Source organism: Rhipicephalus microplus, chromosome 3 (assembly GCF_043290135.1).
Source record: "Rhipicephalus microplus isolate Deutch F79 chromosome 3, USDA_Rmic, whole genome shotgun sequence".
Classification (NCBI taxonomy): domain Eukaryota; kingdom Metazoa; phylum Arthropoda; class Arachnida; order Ixodida; family Ixodidae; genus Rhipicephalus; species Rhipicephalus microplus.
This window is the reverse complement of record NC_134702.1, coordinates 225,234,276-225,262,150: the sequence shown is the minus strand read 5'-3', so window position 1 is coordinate 225,262,150 and position 27,875 is coordinate 225,234,276. Positions and strand designations below refer to the sequence as shown.

The 27,875-nt window shown below is 44.6% G+C and overlaps 1 protein-coding gene across 5 annotated transcripts in view; it reads left to right on the top strand.

Moving 5' to 3' along the window:
• Positions 1-27,875, top strand: part of LOC142804141 (venom metalloproteinase antarease TserMP_A-like) — a 151,790-nt gene that overhangs the window by 77,958 nt on the left and 45,957 nt on the right. For all 5 annotated transcript variants that reach the window (XM_075890744.1, XM_075890742.1, XM_075890743.1 and 2 more), the window contains 3 exons: positions 15,328-15,436; positions 15,519-15,650; positions 25,465-25,615. In XM_075890744.1, the coding sequence (XP_075746859.1) occupies positions 15,328-15,436; positions 15,519-15,650; positions 25,465-25,615 (392 nt within the window). The remainder of the gene's footprint in view (positions 1-15,327; positions 15,437-15,518; positions 15,651-25,464; positions 25,616-27,875) is intronic.

The following is a 27,875-nucleotide window of genomic DNA, read 5'->3' as shown; positions in this document are numbered from 1 at the left end:
GAACTTCGTCGACGTGAAGCTTCGCTTTTTTGTCGCCTTTGGTTGGATGTTACCTTCACAAAAGATTATACAACCCTCATCAGATTGACCTACAATGCGAAACGCGACGTCTGCTGCACCAAAGAAGACATCGACCATCTGATATGCCATCGCCCTCGATTTTCCTCTGAAAGACAGAAGATTTCGGACGCATTGCGACACTTGAATGATCGGCCACTCTCTAAGCAGATGCTACTGGAACACTGCCCTCGCTTTTTATCGGCTCAAAAAGCAGTCGAAGCCGTCTTGTGCTTTTTGAGGACAACAGGCCTATGTGAGCACCTTAAACTTTTTGGTAGTGCCACCGCTGCATACGCGTGAGCCCATTGACTGACAATCTTTTCCTCTCTATTTTTCTTCCCTTCCCCCTCTCTCTATCTCTCGTGTTCCTGCCCCGTTCCGATTCCCCCAGTGTAGGGTAGCAAAACGGGCATGTGCTTGGTTAAGCTCCCTCCCTTCTTTCTTATTGCTCTTGTCCGATATTCTTGGTGATGCCACTTATATCTGTGTTCTTTATTGTTCATATTGAATTTTTCCTATTTACAAAATTGTCTTCGCAGAAATTAGGCTTCTGTCTCTTTGCACAGCCTGCTTGATTGTAATTTCAGTTACCTTAAGCCTTATGATTATTGATCGAGACAGCTCCCTTGCTGCGGGCCGGCTGTTCTTATTCTATCTCGTCTTTTTCTTCTACATGCAAACCAAGTAAGCGCCCGTGCCGAGCCCCGCTTCATCCACATCACACTCGCCAAGCTGCGAAATAGATAAGAAGCTGCCTTAGTGGTCTCTACATTCTAAAAAAACAAATTTTTCCTCCTGTACGTTAGACGTGCATTTGTCCGTGTGGCCGAGCATTATGAACCTCTAAAATGTCTCTTGAGGCCGGTTCTGACCACTATGCGTCTTGCTTTAAAATTTGGGCTGTGATGCCTTAGGTGCACGTCATTGGCTATGGCGTGCTGTTGGTCGCATGGCTAGTAGGAGAGCAGAAAAATTCTTGCATAACAAAGTACGCCTGCTTATCCGGGCAGGCTGTGATACAGGAATTTTCAGGTTTCATGCAGTAATGTCTGCGCTCTCATCATCGCACTTGCCTGTTCCGCAATCGCGAGGAAGCAAGATGCTTCCTAGTGGTTCTTTACCGTTGTGTGCAGAGACAGGTTAAAGCTAGGATGGCTGCGCAACGCGCTGCAGACGCCAGGATTGTACAAAGATGTTATCTCGCTGTTTCGTAAGAGCTGCTCGCCGTCTGCCTGATCAGCGTCCGATTCGTGGTTGACGCACGCAGTCTAGGTGTGAACCGCAAGGCACTCAACTGGTAAGAAGGAAGTCATAACGAGCTGCCCGTCATCGCCGCTCGAGCTATACGCCGAGTGGCCAGAGGACCTGATGATGGCTTCATCTGCTTCCAGCACATCGGCCAAGGCGTAGTGAGAGTTCGCATACTCGGTCAATGACTGCCGTGACTCCCATGGCCCCAGTTGATCCGCGAGTTAATATGTAGTTGTAGCATGCTCTCCCAATTCCGGTGGCGTGTCAGGCACAAGGAAAGCTGGCATCTGCGTGCATGCCTGCGACAGCGAATCTGAGGCCCGCTCCTCCCTCAGCGTTGCATGAGTAGTGGTCTCAGCCTCCGTTAGTGTTGTTACAGCGTCGGAGACAGGTGGAGAAACGAAAAAGAGCAGCCGAGTGCAGCCCAAGCTTTTTAGTCTTCGGTAGACCAGCCACAGAAGCTATTCGTTTTAGAGCTTGAAGGCACCAGCGGGCAATCGAGGTGATGCACCACGAGAGCTCTATTTTAAACGGAAGACAGGTTCGTGGACAGCTGAGTTGTGCCATCGTAGTTGTGTATTGGCAGCTCGCGTGAATGCTTCGGTCTGGAGGAAAGTGATCACAAGGGTCGAAACGTGGTCGAAAGACTCTTGTTTAGCTTGCGCACCCCTCGGACCAGGACCGTTGTCGCACACCTTCGTGGTTGTGCCATGTTTTTGCTGCACCACGACGGCGATCGATAGATATTAACCATTTCCGTTCTTCCTGTCAGGCTTTCATGGTGCTCACCGACCTGACAGCCTCAATTGATCCGAAGACGTTGTCTTAAAAGCCATATTACAACCGTCATCATTATTGAAGTTTTTCGGCCTTTGTGAAAGGGACGAAAATATTTCGACGCATTCCAAGCAAGGGTGTGCTGTCAAGACGGGTTATTCCTCTCGGCAAAACTTGAACGATGGGTTCGGGACTGTTTCGCGCAAAGAAAACGCACGAGCCAAGAGAGGCCATTGTGAGCTCGACTCAAGAAAGGCCATGGTGTTTGCTGCGCTCAAGGCTTTCGACGCAGACGAGGAGGCAGCTGGGCCATTTTCGAGGTCACCGAGGATCTTGAAATCTCGGAACCAGCATGGTATTTGCAGTTCAGGCTGGAAGCTAAAGCCAAATTGGTTCTGGCTGCATCTTGCGAGGACAAGCGGAGCCTTGGAATATGTGTAGCTAAGCTACAGCTGCAAGCAAACAACCAGGAATTGAATGTGGGGGTGAAGAAAAGGATAATGCCCCATCTGCTGCAGCCCTTGCAGTAGCTCGCCTCGGCGACGAGAGATTAGTTGACTACTTCTCCTTCCCCCCCTTTCTTCAGAGGATCGGCTGAATGGGGTGGCATATTTTGACGATATGCTGGCCCACCACTACATTGTCCTACCCAAACAGTCCGGCAAGTTTGACACGTGTACTGGCAGCCGCTTTTTCGAACCTCACCCAGCTACCAGAAGAATCTTGAAAACCAAGAGCATCGGACGTGCGCGAATCTTTGTGACGTGTGCGAAAACGTCGGTGCAGTGCGTTTGTGACCTTATTTGGGCATCGTTTAGACTATGACCTCTCCACATGCATTGTGTGGTGTCTTTCCCCTCCTTCGTGGGTGCAGCACCTAGCCCATGGAGCACCTTATTGGCGGGAGCCGCGGACAATGCACCCAGGGTTGGCAACGTGGCGCTATATAAGCGAAAGACTTTTGCATATTTGAAGTTCTAGAGTTCAACAGTTCTCATGTACAGTTCTTCACTTCTCGTTCGCCTTATCAGTTATTAACCATGTAATTAAATTGTCGCTTTTACGAGCGCCTCATCTGACTTGTTCAACGATGGCTCCTGGGACGGGTGCCCGCTACCAAACTGAGACCCGCGGGACCCGTAGTCTCAACAGCCACGAAACACTGGTAGGTCCCAGAAAGCTGGTGATGGCTGGATGTGGGCATGCCAGAGCCTGAGCGCCGGGTCATCTATAAAGCAGCAGATTTATAGAGGACTTTTACTTCTTCACATTTACATTACAATTCGGTCTAATAGCTTCCCCTATACGTTACGTTCTTTCGCATTGTTCTCTGCTATATATATATATATATATATATATATATATATATATATATATATATATATATATATTCCAGTAGATCCTTCATGAGCGGTCATAACGTGGTTTATTTCGACGTTTCGGCCTACAGTCTGGCCTTCATCAGGATTAAAGGTACAGTTTCTTGGTGCTCAGCTTTATACAATCTCAAATCAGAAGGAAAGGAAAGAAGAAAAAGACAGCAAAAAAAGAAAAAAAAGAAAAGAAAAGAAAACAGAGAAAAAGAACATAAGGTTGACTCCCCTTGGACGCCCCCTTTCACTCTTCCTTCTACTTCCCCGTTCATAACTCTCCCCTTTCTCCCCTTCACCTTTCTGATGTCAGCGGTCTGTGTATGCTTCCTTTCACTAACGCAATCTTCCCGACCAGGCAGCGCCTCCTGGCACTGGCAGTTCGGTGTGGGGCAAAAGGAGCTTTCTTAGAAAGTTCTAAGCCTTGAACTATTCGGAGCCCCGTTAACATTTCGTCGTAGAAAGAGGGGTGCCGCGTATTGCGGCAGAGGCTGGTAAGCGGGCGCAATGGAAATTCTTTGCCCGCTTCTGGATTAAGCTTGCAGTGGGGGCCTCCCGGCTGTGTACAGGGTTGCTGTTGGGCATGTCTTGCATGGGAAAATTGATTGGGTAGTAAAATAAAACAGAAAACAGACGACAGCTGCACTTAGGAAGAGTAGTTACACTTGGAATTGTTTTGAGTTGTCCAGTGCCCTTCGCAGCTGCAGTGCCATAAACTCAGTTACTATTTTCATTATTGCCGTTATTGTTTTCTAATGCTTTAGTTGCTGCAAGTGTACCAGGATTCTCATTTATTCCTCTATCAAGGGTGTTAAATCAGCGGATAAGGTATGACTCTCGTTGTTCACGTTCTCGATTTATTTATTCCCGTTTCTAAGAGCGTTACTGATATTTTTGTCGAATGCATGGTCGGGAAGATTGAGATATTTTGATAGAGGTAGACTTGGGGCTGATTTCGCATGGGCTCTGTGATTATTGAAGCGAATCCTGAATGGTGTTTCTGTTTGTCCAAATTACTGCATACCACACACGTTGCATTCGAGTAGGTATACCACATTACAGGAATTGCATGTTAGGTTTCCTCGTATGTTAACCGAAAACTTGGATTGTGTGCTGGTTGCTTTGTGTGTTTCTCGCATCGCCTTTACATACAAGACATCGTGGCTTAAAACAAGAGAGAGAGAGAGAGAGAGAGAGAGCGAAAGGTGCAAGGAAAGGCAGAGAGGTTAACGAGACGCACATCCGGTTTGCTACCCTGCACTGGGGAAGGGATGAAGGGGAGAAAAGAGGTTGCAGATAGATGAGAAGGTACACACAATCATGAGCACATTCGGGGAGCACACATAGTCTACAGGCGGTCGCTAAGGTTTGTTGAATTTAAGTAAAGTAGCAGTGCTTTAGTCGCTTTCTGTGCAACTGAGGCAGATGCCCAAGGTCCTAGTATCTTCTGCACACAAAATGATCCGGGGTCAAGTTGATTCAAAACCATCCGGAGCTGGTATCGCTGTGTGTCATAGCAAGCGCAGCTGCACAGGACGTGTTCGATGGTCTCTTCAGCTCCGCAGTAGTCTCATGTAGGAGTTTCTGCCATACCAATGCGAAAAGAGTACACCTGTGTGAATGCAACACCCAACCAAAGGCGGCATAACAGTGTCGCATCGGAGCGAGAAAGTTGTGATGGTAGCCTTATCTTGAGCGAAGGATCTAGTTCATAAAATTGACATCTTTGGAAGCTGGTAGACGACCAGAACGTGCGTGTGAGATCTCGAGCCAGCAGGTAAAGTTGTCTTGCTGCATCATTCCTTGATAGAGAAATCGGGACTACACAGGCTCCTTCATGGGCTGAGCGGGCTGCATCATCACCTAATTGATTTCCGGTAATACCGATATGTCCAGGCAACCATTGATATATAATATCATGCCCTCGTGCTAGAGATTCATGATGGCAATGTCTTATTTCTTGTACCAATTGTTCATGACACCTGCTACGCATGGCAGACTGCAAAATCTGCAGCGCTGCTTTCGAATCACAGAATATGACCCATTGTCCTGGACGTTCTTGAACGAGATATTGTAAAGTAGCTCTTATAGCAGCAAGCTCTGATGCCGAAGATGTAGTCATATGCGACAACTTAAATTTGATTGTCATTGCTGCAGCCGGAATTACAGCGGCACCTGATGAGCTGCTGAACGAGACGGACCCATCAGTGTATATCTGCGTTCGGTCCAAGTACAACTCATGTAATAATAGCTGTGTTGCTTTCTTCAATGCTACTCTGGAGTGATTGCTTTTCTTTTTAATACCCGGAAATTCTAGACGTACTTGCGGCTGGTCGAGGCACCACAAAGGACATGCCATTCTCGTAGCTGGCGTATATCCTGATGGAATGCTGTTTAGGTGCTTGGCTATGACTTCTGAAAACGTAGCACGTCGTCTTCTGGAGGGTAGAAGGGCCAATTGGTGGTCGGGGACACGGCTAGCATGTCGAAGTCGAATGTGGGCTCTGAGGCAATCCACAACTCTATAAGTCCTGACCGGATGGTCTTTGGAAAGCATGATTGTGGCATAAGTAGAAGCGCATCGGGGCAGTCCTAGGCAGATATGCAGTGCCTGACTCTGCAAACTCTCCAATAAATGAGTATTGTATTTGCAAGTGTTAGTCAGTACCGGCAAGCTGTAGTGCAATAGACCCAGAAATAGGGCCATGTACAGCTGTAGCATGGAGGCCACAGAAGTTCCCCATGCTTTCCCGCACATGAATTTCATTATATGCACAATAGATAGCAGTCTCTTCTTCAAGTACGCACAATGCGGGCTCCACGAAAGACTTCCGTCGACTATTATGCCCAGGAAACGATGCGTCCGTGCATATTTGACACTCTGCCCATTGATGTAAACAGGGTATGGCGTCATTGGTTTGCGTGTAACCGCCATCAACGCGCACTTCACAGTTGATATAGTTAGGCCTTGTTTCTGAAGGTAGGCTGTTGTGAGGGTTGCTGCCCGCTGTATTCGTGCACGCACCTGAGGGCGAGTAACTGCAGCCCTCCAGAGGCAAATATCATCGGCGTATATGGATAGGCACACCGACTTTGGAGAACCTTCACCAGACCAATGAGGGCAACATTGAACAATGTGGGGCTTAAAACACCTTCCTGAGGTACTCCGCAGTAGGTGTAATGTTCAGAAGTTGTACCCTCATATGTTTGCACAAAGAAACCCCTGCTAGTTATATAATCTTTTATCCATTGAAACATTCGTCCGCCAATGCCCATTGCTGCGTGAGAAGTGAGGATGGTATCGTGAGCTACATTATCATATGACCCCTTCACGTCAAGAAACAGTGCCACTGATATGCGCTTGCGACTTTTTTCTTGCTGAACAAATGTCGATAAGTCAAGTACACAGTCGATGGAGGAGTGGCCCCGACGAAAGCCTGCCATGCAAGAAGGGTATTAAATGTATTGTTCCAAGTACCACTCGAGATGAAATAGAACCATTCTTTCCACCACTTTTCCGAGGCAGCTTGCGAGGGCAATAGGGCGATACGCTGTCAAGTCCAATGGTGATTTTCCCGATTACAAAAGTGGTATTAATCGACTTCTTTTCCATTCTCGGGGAACACTGCCAATGAGCCAAGAGTTGTTAAAGCATGTTAAAAGTTGTTTTCTGGCTTTTTGTCCAAGGTGTGCCAACGCACTATAAGTAATACCATCAGGACCTTGCGATGACTTGCGCTTAGAAGCGACTAACGCACCTTCCAGTTCTTCCATGTTGAATGGAATGTCCATTTCTGGTAATCGCGTTTCAGGAACGATCACGGCGTCGATGCTCTCGTTCATAATATTCCCGGCAACTCTCGTGCAAAATTCTTCAGCCACCTCGAGTTCTGTTTTTTCATGATGGAGTGCCAAAGCTTTAAAAGTCTGCCGTTGTTGCGTAGAGGAGCGAAGACCACGAACTGTTCTCCAGATATATGACAGCGGTTTATGAGGGTCTAGAGATTCGCAGAATGCTTTCCAGCGTTCGCTCTCCAGCTTGTAAATGCGTCGTTGAATCTTTTTCTGGAGCCGTGTTGCTTCCCACAGATCGTAAATTGATCTTGTGCGTCTGTATCATCATTCAGCACGCCTTCGTATATCTCGTAATCTTTCCAGTTAGATGTCAAACTGTGTTATTTTAGATGAAAATTGTAATTTACATTTGGACGCTTGCATAGCTTCCGCTATGGTATTTTCCAGACTGCAGGCGAGGTCTTCTTGGCAAGCGTCCTCAACACGTGATGTAAACCAGTCAGTGCTAATTACAACACCGGAAGAGAAATTTTTTATGATACGATCGATTGTCACGTAGGTGGGTATGTGACCTGTCCCATGAGTCTCAATATCGCAAAACCATTTAACTTTGTGAGAGAAGCACCGTGACACCAACGTCAGGTCAAGGCAACTGCCATACGTGAGACCCCGCAGATATGTTGAGGTATCATCGTTCATGATGGAAAGGTCATAGTCGGAAGCGAATGTAACAATGTTCCGGCCCGTGGCATTCATCCTAGTGCTCCCCCAAAGCATGTGATGGGCATTGAAGCCACCGGTGATGACCCAAGGCCCATCGGTTTTCATTAGGATATCTTTAATCTGTCGCAGTGAAATCGCGATGACGGAGATATATATCCACCAATAAGCGTGAAAGAAACTGCATTCTTCGTTACGCGAAGACACACGTACTGATTGTCGTCATTTGAACTTATTGGGTGCGAAAGATAAGTCAAGTCTGTGCGAATGTAAACAATTACTTTGCTTCGTTCTTCGCAAGCGGCTGAAGAAAATGCTTCATAACGGGGCAATCTATAAGGCGTTGATACGTTTGGTTCACATATAACAAGTATAGGGAATTGATTGGCCCAAACAAATTGGCGAAAGTCCGAGATATGGGACTTCATGCCTCTGGCATTCCACTGAAAAATCGACGCACTTTTAACTTCAGTGCGGAAGATGAGATTTTGTTGAGCCATTTTGCTTATACGACGTTAGCAAGAACTGGATTCAGTGCATCCAGTATTTTCATTGCACTCTTAGCAGACGGAGATTGTATGCTGCTCAGTAGCGTGCGAATCGTGGCAAATAATGATTGCACTATTGCAGTCACTTGCCTGTCTTGGTTGGAAAGATCTCGAACCGGGATCGCGGACCGGCCGTCATGAAACTCCGTCGGTTCGCTTGATGCTGCTTCCCTTTGAAGTGCAGGCCACTCTGTCGCAGTTAGGGTATGCTCACTGGCTTTGCCCTTTACAGCCTTTCCCACAGCATGTGGTCTGGGAGGCAAAGGAGGCGGTACTGATGAGGGATCTGGCAAACGTGTCGAGGAGGTAGCGGGCGTCCTTGAAGACCGATGTCTACGTGAACGACGCCTTCTGACTTTAGCTGCAGCTTCTCGATGAGATGAGTGATCGCGCACCATCTCCTTCACGATGGCAATTTCCTTCTGAATCCGCAGGCAATCCTTCGATGTGGCTTCATGGGATCCATTGCAGTTGGAGCATTTCTTGAGAGTTGCGACGCACTTATCCGCTTCATGGGGCTCGGCCCAGCGGTGGCATACCACCGAATTCTCGCAGACGCTGCTCACATGTCCAAGTTTCATGCATTTACGGCACTGGAAAGGCTTTGGAATGAAAGGCCGCACAGCATGTCTGAAGTACCCCACCTTCACATAAGGGGGGAGTGGTGTGCTCTTAAACGCAATATTCACACAGCGAGACTTGCCTAGCCGGGTGACATCAACAATTGGAGTATCAGTTGTTGACTTGACAAAAAATTGTAAGTCATTATTGGAAATAGCCACATCCATATCGTAGATCACGCCGGCTACTACATCACGTCCCAAGGAAATATGAGAGCGCACCTTGTTGCTGTCCAAGTCAGTTACACTGCGCAGAACGCCCAACGCACTTGCGCGCAAAACGTCAACAGCCAGTATATTCTTTCTGGCGTTCACTCTTATGTCCGTGATCTCATTTGGCACAAGCGTTTCCAGAGACCTCGACACAGACTGTCTGTTAAGGCGTTTCATGCTGACGGTAGGAAGTGCAGGCAGAAACAGGATGGTATAAGTGTTCGATTGTGGCGCTTCACTTACAGTTTGAATAGTTGATGGTGAGGATGTCCTCATGTTCCTCCTCTTCGCTTTGCGGCTCAGCACAGGTTGGAACCCGTCATCTGAAAAGTCCTCACTGCTGAGATAGTAAGCATGAGTGTCTTCACTAGCGCTGTCACTCGCTTGTCCCATCCGCTTTTTGGAGGCGGCCGCCGCTGACGCCGCTGGTGCCGGCAGGCGCCCGGGGTCGGCATGAATTATTGAACAAGGTCGGCATGAATTATTGGGGGGTGATGTGTTAATTTGAGAGTGGACAAGTGTGTCTTTGAGGTTACGTGGTCGTCGGTAAACGACGCCTGGAGCGGATGGGAATGCGCGTTTCAGACGTTCACTTTGTTCCAGAATGTTGTAATGCCGTTTAAGGATTTTGTTTAGATTGGGGAAGTTTTTGCTGTGTCAAGCAGAGGTTTGTTCGTTGTGGGTCTTCTTGCGGTGGTCGCTTCATAAGTAAGTCTTCACGCTTTAGTTTTCGTGCTTTTTGAACAGCATCATTATTTACATGTTGGGGGTATTTTTGTTTCCGAGCATAAGTTTTAGCCTCTGTGAGCTCGTGCCAAAGTGAGCGTCTCTAGAGCAGCTTCGCTTGAACCGGCGAGCCTGGCTGTATGGAATACTGTTTTTACAGTGGCGTGGGTGATCGCTTTGGTAATGGAGGTATTGTTGTCGATCCGTTGGTTTGCGATATAGGGTTGTAGAGAGCTTTTCTACGTCTATCGTTATGGTAACATCAAGAAAGTTTACGGTTACTTGCGAGTATGTGTGTGTGAAGTGTTTGTTCGGATGTACAGCATTATAAGTGACGATAAAGCTGAGAAGTTCGTCCTCACTGTGGGTCCAAATAAGAAAGATTTCGTCTATGTATCTTCTGCATATCATTGGTATCAAGGACTTTGTGAAAGAAATTTACATTCTAGCTTACCCATAAATATGTTGGCATAATTAGGTGCCATTTGGGTGCCCATAGCGGTCCCGCAGATTTGTCGAAAATACTCTTGATTAAACTCGAATGAATTTATTTCGAGGACCATCCTCATCAAAGTGTCGATGGCCGAGAAATCTGGGGTGTTAGATTGTCTATGGTTTGTGGACATGTTTTGTAATATAGCTATGCCGTGATCGTGAGCAATATTTGGATACAATGAATAGACATCAAGAGTAACCAAGTACGAGTTTTTCGGCACACACAGACCTGCAATGTCTCAAAGAAAATGTGTGGTGTCTTTTATGTACGACGCAAGAGTGCATGGAATGTGGCTTATTAGTTTGTCTACGTACCCTGATATGGGTTCAGTTATTGTACCGAAGCCTGATATGATTGGTCGACCTGGGTTACCGGGTTTATTAATTTTTGGGAGGATGTAGAAGCAGCCTGGACAAGGGTATGCTGCTCGCATCAGTTTTTGGTCAGTGTTGGTTATCTTTTCTGCATCCAACAGTTTCTTTAGTTCTGTTAATACGATACGTTTGTATTCGTCTGTCGAATCACCTGGGAGGCGTTCGTAAAATCTTGAGTCGTCTAGTTGTCGGTATGCTTCTTGTAAATAGTTGGTTGTATTAAGGACTACAATTGCTCCTCTTTTGTCAGCGGGTTTTATTGTTATGTCTGTCCTAGATGCCAAATTTCTCATACGTATTTTTTCAGATTTTGTCAAGTTTTCTCGGTTTCCTTTCTGTTTGTGGTATTCGTGTACTACATCTTTGTAGCTCGAGAAACGAAAATACCCCCCACATGTAAATAATGACGATGTTCAAAAACCGAGAAAACTGAAGCGTAAAGACTTACTTATGAAGCGACCACCACAAGAAGAGGCACAAAGAACAAACCTCTGCTTGACACACAGCGCAAACTTCCCCAATGTAAACAAAAACCTCAAACGACATTACAACATTCTGGAACAATGTGAACGTCTGAAACGCGCATTCCCATCCGCTCCAGGCGTCGTTTACCGATGACCACGTAACCTCAAAGACACACTTGTCCACTCTCAAATTAACAAATCACCCCCCACTAACTCATGCCGACCTTGTTTAAAGCCACGATGTCTTGTATGTAAGGAGATGCGAGAAACACACAAAGCAACCAGCACACAATCCAAGTTTTTGATTAACATACGAGGAAACCTAACATGCGATTCCTCTCATGGGGTATACCTACTCGAATGCAGCGTGTGTGGTATGCAGTACATCGGACAAACAGAAACACCATTTAGGATTCGCTTCTATAATCACAGAGCACATGCGAAATCAGCCCCAAGCCGACCTCTATCAAAAAATCTCAATCTTCCCGACTATGCATTTGACAAACTATCAGTAACGCTATTAGAGACAGGATATAAATCAAATCGAGAACGCGAACAACGAAAGTCATACCTTAACCACCGATTTAACACCCTCGATATAGAAATAGATGAGAATCCTGGTACACTTGCAGCAATTAAAGCATTAGAAAACAATAACGGCAATAATGAAAATAGTAACTGAGTTCACGGCACTGCAGCTGCGAAGTGCACTGGACAAATCAAAACAATTCCAGGTGTAACTACTCTTCCTAAGTGCAGCTGTCGTCTGTTTTCTGTTTTATTTTACTACCCAATCAATTGTGCCATGAATGACATGCCCAACAGCAACCCTGTACACAGCCGGGAGGCCGCCGCTGCACGCGTAACCCAGAAGCGGGCAAGGAATTCGCAGTGCGCCCGCTTACCAGCCTCTGCCACAATACGCGGCACCCCTCTTTCTACGACGACATGTTGACGGGGCGCCAAGTAGTTAAAGGCTTAAAACTTCCTAAAATGCCCGCTTACCAGCCTATGCCACAATACGCGGCACACCTCTTTCTACGACGAAAGGTTGACGGGGCTCCAAGTAGTTAGAGGCTTAGAACTTCCTAAGAAAGCTCTTTTTTGCCCCACACCGAACCGCCAGTGCCAGGAGGCGCCACCTGGTCGGGAAGAATGCGTTAGTGAAAGGAAGCATACACAGACCGCTGACATCAGAAAGGTGAAGGGCAAAAAGGGCAGAGAGATGAACGGGGAAGTGGAAGGAAGAGTGCAAAGGGGCGTCCGAGGGGAGTCAGCCTTATATTCTTTTTCTCTGTTTTTCTTTTCTTTTTTTTCTTTTTTCTGTCTTTTTTTTCTTTCCTTTCCCTCTGATTTGAGATTGTATAAAGCTGAGCACCAACAAACTGTACCTTTAATCCTGATGAAGGCCAGACTCAAGGCTGAAACGTCAAAATAAACCACGTTGTGACCGCTCACGGAGGATCTACTGGACTATATGCAACGCTACGGCCACTCAACCACCACGCCTGCCTATCTATCTATATATATATATATATATATATATATATATATATATATATATATATATATATATAGCAGACAAAAATGCGAAAGAACGTAACGTATAGGGGAAGCTATTAGACCGAATTGTAATGTAAATGTGAAGAAATAAAAGTTGGTTTGAAAATAACTTGCCGAGGATTGAAACCGAACCTGCGACCTCTGACGAGTAACGCGTTATTCGAAAATCGCAGGTTTGGTTCCTGCCCGCGGCAAGTTATCTTTTCACCCACTTTTTTTTCTTCACATTTACACAACAATTACAACAATTCGGTCTAATAAATACCCCTATACTTTCGTAGGGATAGTTGTCTGCTAGATCTGATTATATAATGTCAAGAGAGCGAAATTGAGCTCTTAGTACACATTTCTTTCCCTTACGTATATATATATATATATATATATATATATATATATATATATATATATATATATATATATATATATATATAATGCAAGAACCCTGTTGTGCAAAGTCTGCCCTTCCGACACAATCGGTCAACAGTTTACTCCGACGAGTGTTAGCGGAAAGACATGCCTGTGCGTGAAAGCTCTTTTTTTTTTACTTTTTCACCCAGTGGGATATGAATCATTCACTTTCAACCGATACGAGGTAAAGTTTCACGCGAAGCTTCAAACGAACGCAACGGAAAGATTCAAAACGCTGCAGGAAGTCTGCAATTACTGCTGCAATTTTTTCTGGGTGAAGGGGCCAGTCAAGCTGTGAAAATGCAGCTTTTTTTTCTTCGCACCAAACCGCGTATACAGTGTATGCTCGTGTACTTGTCACGTGGTTGAATAGATTCAAACTCGAATTCAAATTCAAATTTTAATACAATGTGCGAATCCGGGAGGTCGCTTATTGCATTCAAGGAGGGCCGGAAGAAGGTCGTTGTCGAGCACCGTTTTGGACACCCAAGAACTAGAACCGACGATAACGCTGATAGTGTGCGGGAAGGTTTGCTTTCCGACCGTTGATATAGCACCCAACAATGTACCATAAGTAGAAGTGGTCAACACAGGCCTGGGAGGTCTAGCTCAATACACACGGTGCAGCTCCATGGTGACTATGTCCCTAGTCACATGTTATTTGTTATTACCAACTATATGGAAGAAAGTGACAATGGCGGTCAACGGTTCACCGCAAAGCCTTAAATTTGCTTCGTGAAACACCTTTTTTGTTTCCCCGATGTCGGAATAAAGCGAAGGAAAGCATTGGGAGAGCTCGGAAACTATCAAAAGTGTGTTACACGTTCCTCACAGATGTTCTTGTCGAGGACATGAGTTGTGTTTTCCAGAAATGCTTTGGAAGCTTGTACTGAGTATTCACTGAAACTCATCATCCATATTGCGCTGTGGTGTGGTGGGCTGGACGCCATTTGTATGTGTTCATGCAACAGAGACCGATGCTTGCCACTGTTTTTATGTGACAAGTGTTGTGTGGTGTTCCTTGGCCTTCCTTGTCCACGTCTGTTGTTCATACATTACCGCGGCGTTCAAAATCTTCTTTGCTACTGCGTACGGTTCGGACTTGTATAAATGACTGGTTAGCTGCGCGTTGTTACTCATCACGTTGCCTCAAATGAACTATGCTCAACATTGTGGTTGATAGTTCTTCTGACCACATTATTAACGCGCCTAATGACTATAGTTTTCAATGGGAAGAGTTCTATATCCTGCCTAACTTAAACTAGGACAGTGTGCGAATACAACAGATCTGGATCAAAGGCGCAGAGCTCTATAGCTGAGCTGAATTCGTCGCGAAGACCTGCACGAGGTGGCGTCGTACCACCGAGCTTGTTGGCTCACTGCTCAAACGCGTGAGCACGCCTTGCCAGGGCCAGCTATGCACGAGCAATGCACGCACAGAACTCCGTCAGCCTTGATCAGTCGCCATGGCGGCAGTGACGTTGGAGTACCTCTGAGTGGCGGACCTTCAAGGGAGACAAAGACAAATAATCGTTTAGCTAACGCAACTTGACACTACGAGGACGATTCTACCGCGACAAACATGAGGCCCATATAGGTAACTTGGTTGCAGATCTAGTAATCAGTAACAAGCAAGTGTGACGGACAGGGCGCAAAAGAGCGATCGATTACTTGCTCTTCAGTTTATTTTTCAGATATCTTTTTGAACACAGCATTTCAAAAAATTTTACCCTTTTCTCGAACTAAAATTATATTTTACCCGAAAAATAGGCAGTGAAATTTTGGCGGACTTATATCCTGTAAGAACTTCAAGAAACTCACGTTGGAAATGCATCAATGCGACTGTGGCAGTGTATTGTTTTGAACAGTGTATGTTTGAAATTTTGTGCCTAGCGAAATGTAACAAGAAAATAAATTGGGTAGCTAAAATGATTACCTGCAGGGCTTGCATTTCTCGGCCAAGTGTGTCGCAGCGGTCGTGTCGGTCAAGGTGAAGACACAGCCACTTCCTACTCCGGAGTGCGAACGATGGCTCACGAGTTGGCACATATGTAAGTCTGATCATCCCCATAAGGAGAGTTGGCACCAGCACTTATTATGTGAAAGAAAGTAATACGAGTTCTCATTTTGCAGAATGGGAGCTCCACACGACGAGACTCCGAAGTGTCCCTGGAAGCTCGGATACCTCATGAGCTATATTGACGGAGGTGAAAGGCAGTACCGGCTGTCTTCATGCAGTGAAGAACGTATACGGGGTGCATTGGTGTAAGCTGAATCACTATATTTTCACCCATGAGCTTTGATAACATTCCACTCCGATGCATTGCAGTGAGACCGTTTCATAACCATCCACATCACCCCATAACGATTAGTGAGAGTGCATAATCTTACACTCGGGCACAAATGCAGCTATTGAGATTGCATAATCTACACTCGGGCACAAAAACAAGTGGTGTTACACACACAGATTCTTACTTTGTGTTGATGATCCGTGTGGTGAGATAAGTAATATGGTCTTGACATGAATTGCGGATGTAATGTGGGATAGTGATACAACCTATGAAAGACTGATAAGCGAGAGACCTTACGTCTTGAAGCTAGTGATTTGAGATGCAGATGTGATTTCATTGTTGCGCTGGATGTTTAGTTTTAGTCCCATAGAATAAATCATGAAAAGTTGCTTTGGATTAGTTCAATAGATTGAATAAGATTGTGGTGATAATGGTCCCATATAGTTGAAGCATACTCTTGTTTTCGCTTTACCAATGTTTCATAACGTTGTACCTTTGATGATGATGGAGTGCGAGAAAGGTTACGGCTCAAATAACCCAACAAACGATTGGCTTGATTGGTTATGTATTCGATATGTGTATTTCATGTTTAGTTGGATGTTCTATGCACACCCAACTATCTATATGCATTCGTTCTTTCTAATGAAATGTTAATCAAATGGTTTATGGGCGGGTTACTGTTCGATATAGATATTCTCATAAATTTAAACTTTTTAATGACAAGCTCCATTTGCCACAGATGACACCAATTTAAAACGTTATTTAAATGGGATTGAAGAGTAGAGATATCTTATGGTGAAGTTATTATTCTAAAATTTACGCTATCATCAAAAAAAACGTATATTAGAAGTAAATACTAAAGTAAGGTCATTAATGTAGATACGGAATAAAAGAGGCCCCAGGACTAAACCGTGGGGCACTCCGAACTGAACGATGTTGCCTGGCAAGCCATTTTCATTAGCTGTTACGAACTGGAAACGATTAACAAGGAACGACTCCTTTGTCCTTGTCCGCGCAAATCCCTCATCAGGAAGTTTTCCGGAGGTAGAAGCAATCCTTACAATGAAGCCCTTGGTGTCGACGTCCTACGCACCACAGGAGCGCATTTAATTCGAGTAGCCATCATGGCTTCCCCAGCGACATCGCCACCTGAACTCACAATACATAAAATATTTAGCACATGCACCATTTTCCAGTGGATCGCTCGCGTGCTTCACTCAAAGCTTTCAGATTTCCGACAGCTGGTGCGAGCGTACAAATTCCCTTCATCGTCATCTCTCAATTACGAGTCGGGCCATATTTCAGAATGAACGGTTATTATTGTCATCGTTCAAAATGCCTTGGCCATATCAGCAGATCACTCATAGGCTTTCGCAAAGACATTCCGGCCTCCGAGATCGGCATCCAACCTCACAACAACAATGAGTATTCATGCGCCATCACAACAATCAGTAAACAAGAATACACACTCATTGGAGTATTCCTGGAACCAGGCAACCCTGCCGATGCTTCAAGACTCGAAAATTTATTTTCAAGAACACCTTTTTCACACATCATTTGTGGAAACTTCAATGCCCACAATGAAATACGGGGCAGCTCACACACTTGTGCGCGAGGAACCAAGCTCGCAGAGCTACTCTCGAAACATTCCATGGAATCTCCGAAAGACAGCAGCATCACATATCTACGAGGCTTTTCGACTACCAGTAGCATCAAAGTCACCTTCATAACAAGCTCAGTTGTCCGTAACTTCCACTGGTGCACCGACATGGAAACACGGGGGAGTGATCATTACCCAATCATGATATCAGCTGTTGGTGCGAAGATGTCATCAAAGATATTGATTAAAAGATCTACTGAATTGGATGCATTCAAAGACGCCGTTAGCGCAGATATTCCTGCTGCCACCAAGGACGAAGAATTACTCACTACGATGTCTCATCGCCTAAAAGCATGCACGCGTCTTTCAGCTAAGAATGACAGATTTTCGTCAAATGATGAGGAGTTTGAAAAACTGTGTGCTATTCGCAGGCGAGCTGAAAGGAAAGTATTGCGCAAAAAGTTTCTTGAAGACCTTCAATTCTACCGACAGACATAACGTCTTATCCGGTGTTACCCAGATAAACGTAGCTGGCAACGATGGCACGACTTTTGCTCCACACTGGACGTTCATCAACCGGTAGCTAAAATATGGCGGGTCTTTAGAGGTATGCGAACCCCACTCTGACAGCTTCACCCTTTCACCGCACTGTCTCTTCACGAACAGAAACCTCTGAAAGAGCTGTAAGAAGGATACCGCACACTGTTATCATCAACTTCAATACCATGGAGCTCTTCCGCAAACAAGTCTGACTTCTCACGAGAGACAGTGCCAGTATTGGATTTGCCATTCACAAGTAAAGAACAGAACACCGCACTCAGCGAATCAAACAGGCAATCATCACCCGGTCACGATTAAATAAGCTATGAAGCCATCGCAAAGTTAGCCCACACATCCCGCCTACGGCTCCAGTAATATTATAATTCTTCATGGCTGTCTGGTGAGGTTCCCGCAGAATGGAAACTGGCTTAAATAGTGCCCATTTTGGAACCTTCAAAGCAGTCAACAAGCTACGCCCCTTTCCGACCCGTTGACCTGCTGAGTTGCGTTGGCAAGCTTATGAAGCGAATAGTTCATAAACGAATGACTTAACTTTTAGAAAGCCAGGACAAATTATTCTCAAGAAATGAACGTATTCCGTCAAGGCAAATCAGCTATCGATAATTTCACCACCCTCGTCTCTTCACTTCAAGAAGACCTCTTTGCTGGACGCATTCCAATAACTATCTTTCTCAACATCAAAGCAGCTTTTGACTCTGTCTTTCACCAATTTTTATATATATATATATATATATATATATATATATATATATATATATATATATATATATATATATATATATATATATATATATATATATATATATGTGTGTGTGTGTGTGTGTGTGTGTGTGTGTGTTTGTGTGCACTCCAAAACGGTCCCACACAGATCTAGAATAGGGCATACCCCAGGGCGCAGTGCTCAGTCCACTCCTTTTCAACATCACTCTGATATATATACCAACGATATTGCCGCGAGGAGTGAACATCACAATTTACGCCAACGATATCAGTACCTGCAGTACTTCAAACTCGCGTTTGGTTACCAAACAATGCCTTCGAAAGGCTTTACCGAACCTTTTCGCGTATTTGGCTCCCCTGGGTATGCACTTCTCTCCAGAAAAGAGCACAGCCGTGGCATCCACGAGAAAGCAAAGGACCAAGTATCGTCTTCTCCTCGGTGGCCGGCCACCGACCTATGTACAGTCTCAGCCATTTCTTGGAATAGTCATCGACAGAAGTATTTCCTGGTCTCCTCAGGTGAATAAACTTCGAGCGAGAATAGCTGCGGCACCACAACTCTTCAAATTCATGGCGGGAACGCGACGGGGATGCAAGTGCCATCAATAGTCCTCCTTGAGAAAGCGTATATTGAAGGAATCTTGCGTTATTACCTATGGGTGCTTCACTGATTATCGCCAACAAACAAGAGAACTTTCGAGGGCGTACGAAACAATAGCCTACAAATCTGGCTAGGCCTTCCGAAGAGCTCATCAGGCTCGGGAACTATAGCGGAAGCAGGATGTCTTCCGCTAGATGTCATCTGCACTCAAGAAATATGGCACTCTCACTTCCGCCATGTCATACACGTGAAGAAGCATTTTCTGTGCCGCATACATCTCGCCCACAGCAATGCAGCATTCTGCCAAGCTGTGCAAATGCAGCAACTTACTGCTATCAGACAGCGGAAGGACGCTTTCACCTCTTGATATTAAACAGTGTGTCCCAGGAATCAATGAAGCGAAAAGGCGTATTGCACAGACCGCACTGCTGCAAACTACTCTCTTCTACTTAGCTCAGCATTACACTCAGCATTCTCATATCTATAGTGACGCCTCAACTACTCAGCAGATCCCGTCATATGCCCTCTAAGTTGCCTCTGGAGGACAAAGTCTATCCTATCGACTACAACGCAGGACATCATCAACGACAGCAGAACGTCATGGAATTAAAGAACCAGTCTTCTACACCGAACCCGATGGGTGAACACCGAATGGGTGAAACACCGAACCGATGGGTGATCTTCACCGACTTTCGAGGAGCTCTAGAAACACTATTCAGCCTCTAAAAGAAAACAAATTATCACCCGATTTCATTTGATATAGCATACTTACACCAATTGGCTACTATCGCGAGTCACGCTATCACATTTCAATGCATACTGGCTGATTGCGGTATACTGGCCAATGAAAAAGCAGATGAAGCGGCCCGAAAAAGACTTCAAAAGCAAATTACAGGCCAACCTATTTCACTAAATCAACTGCTTCTCAGCTGGCGAAAAGGCTTGCTTCCGAAGAAAAGAAGAGGCTATGGAACCCCCCGACACATCATTCTGCCTTTTTCACTCTATCGACCTACATCTAAGGACTAGACTCCGATACCGAATTCCTCGACACGTGAAAACTTTTTACCACCGTCTCTGGCTGAACAGTGCTTATGGAAACAATTTACGGTATCGCTTCGGTCAAGTAGACAGTCCATACTGCAATAACGGTGGCTAAATCGAAACTGTAAAACATATCTTGTTTGAGTGCCGAGCGTATGCCAATGAGCGTGCGCCCTATGAACACTGCATGCATCTGTTAACCCAAAGAACTTTATCAGTTGATTTTGTCCTGGGACGTTTCCCCAGCTTTACGCAACAGAGACAAGCGATGTAACTTCTATTCGCGTATTTAGACAATATCGGTTGGCTAGACAAACTGAAGGGGCGCCTAGAAAACTGAAATCATGCTGTCAGCACACGTCCTCACCCAAGATACAGAAAAATGTCTGTATATTTACTTTTTTTTCTATTTTAATTCTCAATATTTTTTCTCTTTCTTTTGCCTTTCAGTCCCCAATCCCCTTCCCCACGCAGAGTAAGTAGCAAGTCAGCGACACACACGCTGGCTAAATTCTCTGCTTTTCAATAAAGAGCTCTCTCTCTCTCTCTTGTTCAATTCATTTTACAAAGTTACGATCAAGGTTTAGTATGCTAAGTTTACGAAGTAAAATTTCATGGCTTACCTCACCAAATGTTTCGAAAAGTCTAAATAAATGCAATCAGCAAGAAATGGGTGGTCAAGTAGCTGGTGTGAATTGTGAGTGAAAGACAATAATTGAGACTCACAAGAAAAGGTTTTCTGAAAGCCGCGTTTTTCATGCGTAAAAATATGTTATATTCAAGAAAATGGATCAGACTAGTGAAAATAACATGTTCAAGCAATTTACAGCAGCGGCTAGTTACTGATATGGGATGGTGGTTTGCAGGCGAGGTTTTGCTTCCAGATTTATGTAAAAGAATAACTCTTCCCCTTTTCCACAAAAGTGGAAGAGAGGATGTGTCAAGTGATTGCTGAAAACTTTTAGTCAGTACGATAGAGCTATACAAGGAGTTGTTTTCAAAGAATTTGGCACAGATATTATCACATCCAGGAGAATTCATTTTCAATGTATCTATCAGCCGAAGTACACCAGCAACCTCAACAATTATCGGAGACATCGGTAAATAGTCAGTGAAAAACGCAGTCCTCAATACATCGCCGCTTATGTTAGATTCAAATTCTTATGTTTTTCTCATTCCATCATATCTTTCTCTTCTTTATATACACTACGCTATTGCGAAAACCACGCGCCACTGGAACCAGCGTCCGGCGCCATGCCTGATTATAAGCCCAGTATCGCGCTTGGTACTGAGACGCTAAAGCGGCATGTTACTCGGAGGCACTGGTTACTGTGCGCATATGGCTTCACAGGGTTAAAACGGGGGTGTTTGTTCGCTATACGTAAACAAATATATAAGTGAAAGAAGCGCACACTCACCCTAAAAATGTAAAGAAACTAAGAAAAAAATAAAATGCGTTCCGATAAGATTAAAAATATCCACCTCCTGATTTCTAACCAAGTACTTTACTCACTACGCCCAACAGAGCACAATAAATATGTTGTAAAATGACTAGTTATCCAAGGAACACGCCATTGGGCTTCATGTTTACAAGTCGCACAGTCAAGATTGGCGCAATATTCCTTTCTGCATAACCATTGCATCTTTACTCTTTACTCGACACTGAGTCACTGACGAACGGCTTCCGGGCACCGAATGACGTGCAGATAATGGCAAGAATGTAAAGTTTTTTGCTGAATCCACTTCTCAATTCTGAAACATCTTTAATAGTTTGGAGGAGCAACCACAGAATGTCAGCTGTTGCTACGCATAGTTTCTTTTTCTCTGATAGTTGCTTCTCACTCTTGCTACTGATGAACATGTACAGATGATTTAAAACGATTATTCGGTACATATGCGCTCACATGATTGAATATTGAGTAGTTTTCTCGCGCAAGCGACGATACAGTAATATACAGACCGCGCCATAATGTAGATTTGCAGTTATATCGATACCCACAACTTAAAAACTGCCCACACAAGAACTAATTAAATTCACTGATTATGCAAGTGGATTGGTTGACTAAGGCTTATGAAATGACCTGCTGAAGAATGCGTGTTCATACAAGCACCGGCTAGTGCGCGGCCGGCAGCTCTCTGTGAGCGCCTGCGTTGCTATAGAAGCGCGACGCATCAATAGTCATCGATCCTTGTGCGAGCCCCGTACATTAGAAAAAGTAGTCAGTTTAGGTTGACAGATGTATAAACTGTACTTTACAGTCATTCCTACACTTTAGAGCTGTGCGGGCTTCAAGCAAAAAATCACAGGTAGCATGTACACCTACGCGGACGGAACGATAGGCTCACTTCTCGCTAGGGCTGGGCGCTCGGAAAGGCCACTCTCGAAGCAGCAGAGTTGCGATGCTTGAAGTTTCGGCTCTAACAACGATATTCTTTCTTTTTATCTTCAGAATACTTCCAACTGTTGCCTAAATTAGGTGAAAGGGCAGGAATTACCATAAATGTGTTTCTGGTGGGGATATATTGAGCGAAAGCTGCTTTTCAGGCCTCCGCTGACAATACAGCGGGCGTGCCATTGTACAGATAGGCAGTTATAGCGATACAAACAATTCAAAAGCCACCCGAGAAAACGATAATGCCATACACTGAAAAAGTATGCCAGTGTGTTCACTAAAGCGTACAAAATTACCGACTAAAATTGCGTGTTCTTGCATACGAGTCAGAAAAGTACCGGCTACCGCGCCCAGCAGCCTTCGGTGACAGCCTGCGTTGCAGAAAGCACAATGCATAGATCGTCGTCGCTCCTTGTTCGGGCACCACACGCAAGAACAAATAATTCCTTTAGGTTGAAGGATGTCTAAACTATACGTTACAGTCATTCTTACACTTTAGAATTGTGTGTAATAAAAGCAAGAAGCACCGGTATTAGATACACCGATGCGGCCAGCAGGAAGGCCTAATTCTAGCTTACGGGGCACTAGGTAAGACCGCTCTCGAAGAAGCTGAATTAAGATGCTTGAAGTGTCTGTATTTGAGTTTCGGAACATTTCTAATTGCTACCTGAAGTATTTTCAGACATGCATTCCCGGTTTGGCTATGTCTAACGACAGCTGTTTTTCTCGTCTCCACTGGAAAAGCTCGTGAAGCGTCGAGAGAGCTCATTTACTTCTCCTCAACTTTGCGGCGTAAACGAGTTCCTGTTTCTGTTAGACGTAGTGACCAGCTCTCAGATTTGCAACACGATCTGCAGCGCGGAAGTGTTACAACAATACATCATTGATGCGAAATTGATATATAATCAATATGCCGGAGCCATGCAGAAAAGAGCAGTAATTGCCGCAATACACGTGCACTGCAAGACATAACGCTGTTGTTGACACTACGTGAAATATAAAAATAAAACGTACTAGTAAGGAAATTGTTCAGCGGTGTCTGCTTTAGGCTTTTAACACATTTATCGCCTAATTTCAAAGAAAAACATTAAAAATAACAGTGATTTCGCATATCACAGGTCATGATCATAATGTGTTATATGCGAAATACCGAGGCACTCTCTAATTGGTTAGGCTAGCATTCATCCGTGCCATCGAAACGAGCGTTTTATAATCAACGATACCGAAACATACCACTGCATACGGTACATAAACGTGCACGCGGCACTGGTACAGACAGTGTGCTCAAGTATGCACCAGTGAACTCCAGTGAGAATGCCCGCATTTCCAGCGCATCCCAGTGTGCACCAGTGGCACAGCGGTCAATATAGCGCCCCAGCTGTTTCCCAGTGCACCCTGCACAGTGCCAGCAAATACCAGCATGTACGAATGTTTCCAGCGCTTACCGGTATCAAAAAACGTACTGGCATCACGCTGGGGACGCTGTTTGTTGCTATAGGATGTACATGTTTTAAAGTTGTTTTTATTACCACCCCCCCCCCTCACGCAATGCTTCGAGGGCTTCTAAGGTACTTTAAAATAAATAAATAGATAAATAGGTACGTGGTCAACATAAATACCGCGTACCATCAGGCCTATCTACGCGCTAACTGTTAGCATAATGTTCAGTGGCCCGTGTTTTTTATCAGTTTAATGTGCCTTCTACGCCGAACAAATCTACGCTGTGCCTTCTACGCTGAACATGCCTTTTACGCTGAACAAAGTTAAAAATAACGAAGAGTTATGGAGAGTACAAGTATGGTTTAAACGAAACCACCTAAATATCAACACAGAGAAAACTAAATACATGGTATTTCACTCTAGGAAAAAAGAACTCGACTTTGCAGGTTTCAACCTGGTTTTAGATACGGCACTGCTACAGCCACTAGCCTCGTTTAAGTACTGAGGGGTCATGTGTGACTCGGACATGAACTGGAAATCGCATATAGAAAAGACACGCTCCAAGCTAGCATATGGGTGTCACACGCTACTAAAAGGCCGTGAATGTTTTGGCGCATCGATCTTGCGCTTCCTATATTTTGCATTCGTGCAGAGTCACTCGAGCTACTACTGTATAGCATCGAGGGGCAGTACATATAAAATTCATTTGAAATGTAGTAGCCGCCTGCAAAAGAGGGCAGTCCAGATTATTACATACTCAAACAGGACGGATACTGCAAAACCACTATTTCAAATGATGCGTGTACTTCCACTGGACCCTGTTCACGTGTCTAGTGTTGCTGATATAGTGCATGGTATATTAAAACGTGATGACCCATTCCCATTAAGCACCTTTACGTTACCCGCGCACTGTACAAGAGCTGCAGCGAATCGCTGTTTTAATTTACCGGTAGCCAGAAATTCCTACGGTCGGAGGCTCATAGAATTTCACGGCGCCTTCATATGGAATGCGATACCGATCGATGTGAAAGAGGCTAGTAATTTTTCATTGGCCATGAAGCATGCACTTCATGCGAACTCCCTAAGTAATACGTCTGTATAGTCATTTAGTATTATTATTATTATGATTAGTATTATTCTAGTGCTATTATTATTCTGTGCTATAAGTAGCTATGTTCTGCGCTATGTTTCTTTGTATAGTTAAATCATGTGTTTTTTGCTTTTTTTCTATTTTAAACATTGTATCCAGTTTGATGTCCATTGTCGCTGTGTAACCGCTTGCGCAAGTATGTAGGTATGTCACACAATTGGTCTCTCTACTAGCCAGTTAGGCTATGAAACCAAACAAGTGTTTGCGAAGTTTTTTGTTACATAGATGTGAAAGTTACAATAAAAAAAGATCAGGAGTCATGCCACAATGCCTTTGCAGGAATCTCCCGGACCGTTGCTTTGATGAGCAGAGCCAGGTGAATTACATGTCCCGATACAGGAGGTACCCGGGTCAAACAGTACGCCCAGAACATTTCTGCAGAATGATTGCGAAGGTGTCCAAGAAAAATGTAAGAGTGATTCCGGAAAAGGTGAGTGGCCCAACGACAAAATTTTGTATTCAACCTTCCAAAGTATGACTGCATGTCGTAATCGTGGCTTCACTAATGAGGATAAGTAGCCGCTACACACGTTAAAAGAAGCTTCAGTTAGCGAGTGATTCCAGAATACCTACTTTTACCTGTTCACTAAAAATCAGTCCTTCTTAGCAGTTCTTTGTAGTCATCCCTTCGTCCTACAAGCCCACTTAGTGAACTTCTCAGTTGATCTTTGTAGTGCTTTAGTTAATTTGACAATTACTTTATCTGATTTCAGTCATACGTTTGTAAACTTTTTACGCGCTAAACTCAACAGGGAAAGAAATGGCACAGGACCAGCGCACCTGTGTTCTGCCAATTCGTTCATCTTCGATTTTGTTTCACTCGAACACGTAAAAAAGTTTCCCTGATGTAGAGACGGATTCACTTTATTGCGCACCATGTCTTGATTTCATTCTCTCGTAAAAGCATGATTTTCTAAGAGTACTGCTGGTTGACTGTTCTGACTTCTTTCGATAGAATAGTGTCATGCACGAACAATGTTTGTATGTCTATTAGACGTTATGGGCCCCACAATATGACAGATGCTCAGTAGAGTGTCCCCTTTACCAGTGGATGCTACTGTACAACCAACTAGTCCCTACTCCGGCTCTTCTAGCAGTGATGTGTTTAAAAAGCTGATGTTGTTTCTTTAGGCTGTAGAAGTAATACTGGCATACGAACAGGGGAAACAGCAAGTCTCAATTGGTACATCACGCAATGCGTCGAGCGTGCGAAAGTGAGCCTATTTTTGTTGGAAAAATATCTGAAGAAGACACTGCCACACACAATTACTTCATTTTATCGTTTGCTTTACGGGTGCGTTTTTCGTGCACATAATCTCGAAGCATTTCGTTGAAGAATTCAGTGGTTTCTGTATTGTAAAAAGATATCTTAGTGTTCTTTATGACCTATCTCCGTAGAATACTTGTGCTATAATAGGTTGTTGGGGTCTGATCATGGCTGTGACACAAGCGCTACTTATTGGGAAGGTTTATGCTTGTGTTTTGTTGAAAAAGCAGCTGCAAGGTGCTTCCAGCGCAAGTAATGGCGACGGCGTAATATGTTTGCAAACCATCGCTACGGCAAACATTCGATCCTGTGCAGCCATGACGGCGCCCTACTCGCTAATGGGCTACTACTGTGGCAAATTCGCCAGGCACGCTCGGCACAAATCATTTGGGAATGCCGTTCAGTTCATATATAAATTATAGTTCACGCAGTTTTCTGTAGCACGCACAGGATTACACAACACTCTAAAAAATATCGAGTAAAAAGGGTGTCTTTTTGTCCGACAACAATAATCGTCTTCAAGTTTGCGTGCGCTTCCTTTCTTGAAAACTCGGCGCTGGCCACTTTCCTATCGAGAATGCAATGTAACCCTGATAATGGACATGTCGATCGTGACCGGAATGTACCGGGCGCGGGGCGATAGCGCAAGGATAGAATGCAATATAGATGACGATTATTGATGGGGGACAAAATGACACCCTTTTTACTCGCTCTTTTTTCTAGAGTGAAAGCATCGTTGAGAGACGGACGATCAGCTGACACCATCATCCTTCGCACTGCGGAAGGAAATGAAGTAGCGAACATTCAGCAGTTTCTATTGGTTTGGAAAATACTTCGCTTCGATATACATTCACTTGACTGTCAAAAGTTCATCCGGTGAAAGCGGCACAGGGAGTACGTCCATGCGTCCTATCTTGCTCTAAGCGAGTTCACGGGTTGGTCATTCCTTCGCAGCCATCTTGAATTGCCCGGCACGTCACCTATAGGCCCTGTGGATTACGAATACCACTCCAGCGACACGAGCCTTAACAACTGATAATGAGGTGGTGACGCCAACTTGAAATTTCAGCACAACTGTGTTGTCTGAAAATTTAAGGGCCTTTACTGGACACTAGATAGCTTCCAATCAATAAAAACGGAGTACGCAGTAACAATCTGTGGGTGCCATACACTTAATATACAAAGTATCAGAAAGTTTCATTCAACAATAGCCATGAAATTATCGAAAGTACATTTTCAAAGTCCTCATTTAACGCGCGGTGGTTTTGGCACGGAACTCAACCATGATAATTTAACCTTCACTTTCTCCGCTATTAAAGAATGTAGAGTAGTGGAATATATGGCATCAGAGTTATCACAGTACATTTTATCAATATAAACTAAGAAATTGTTCCTCTTTAGTGTCCCTTTATACTAGCAGTTT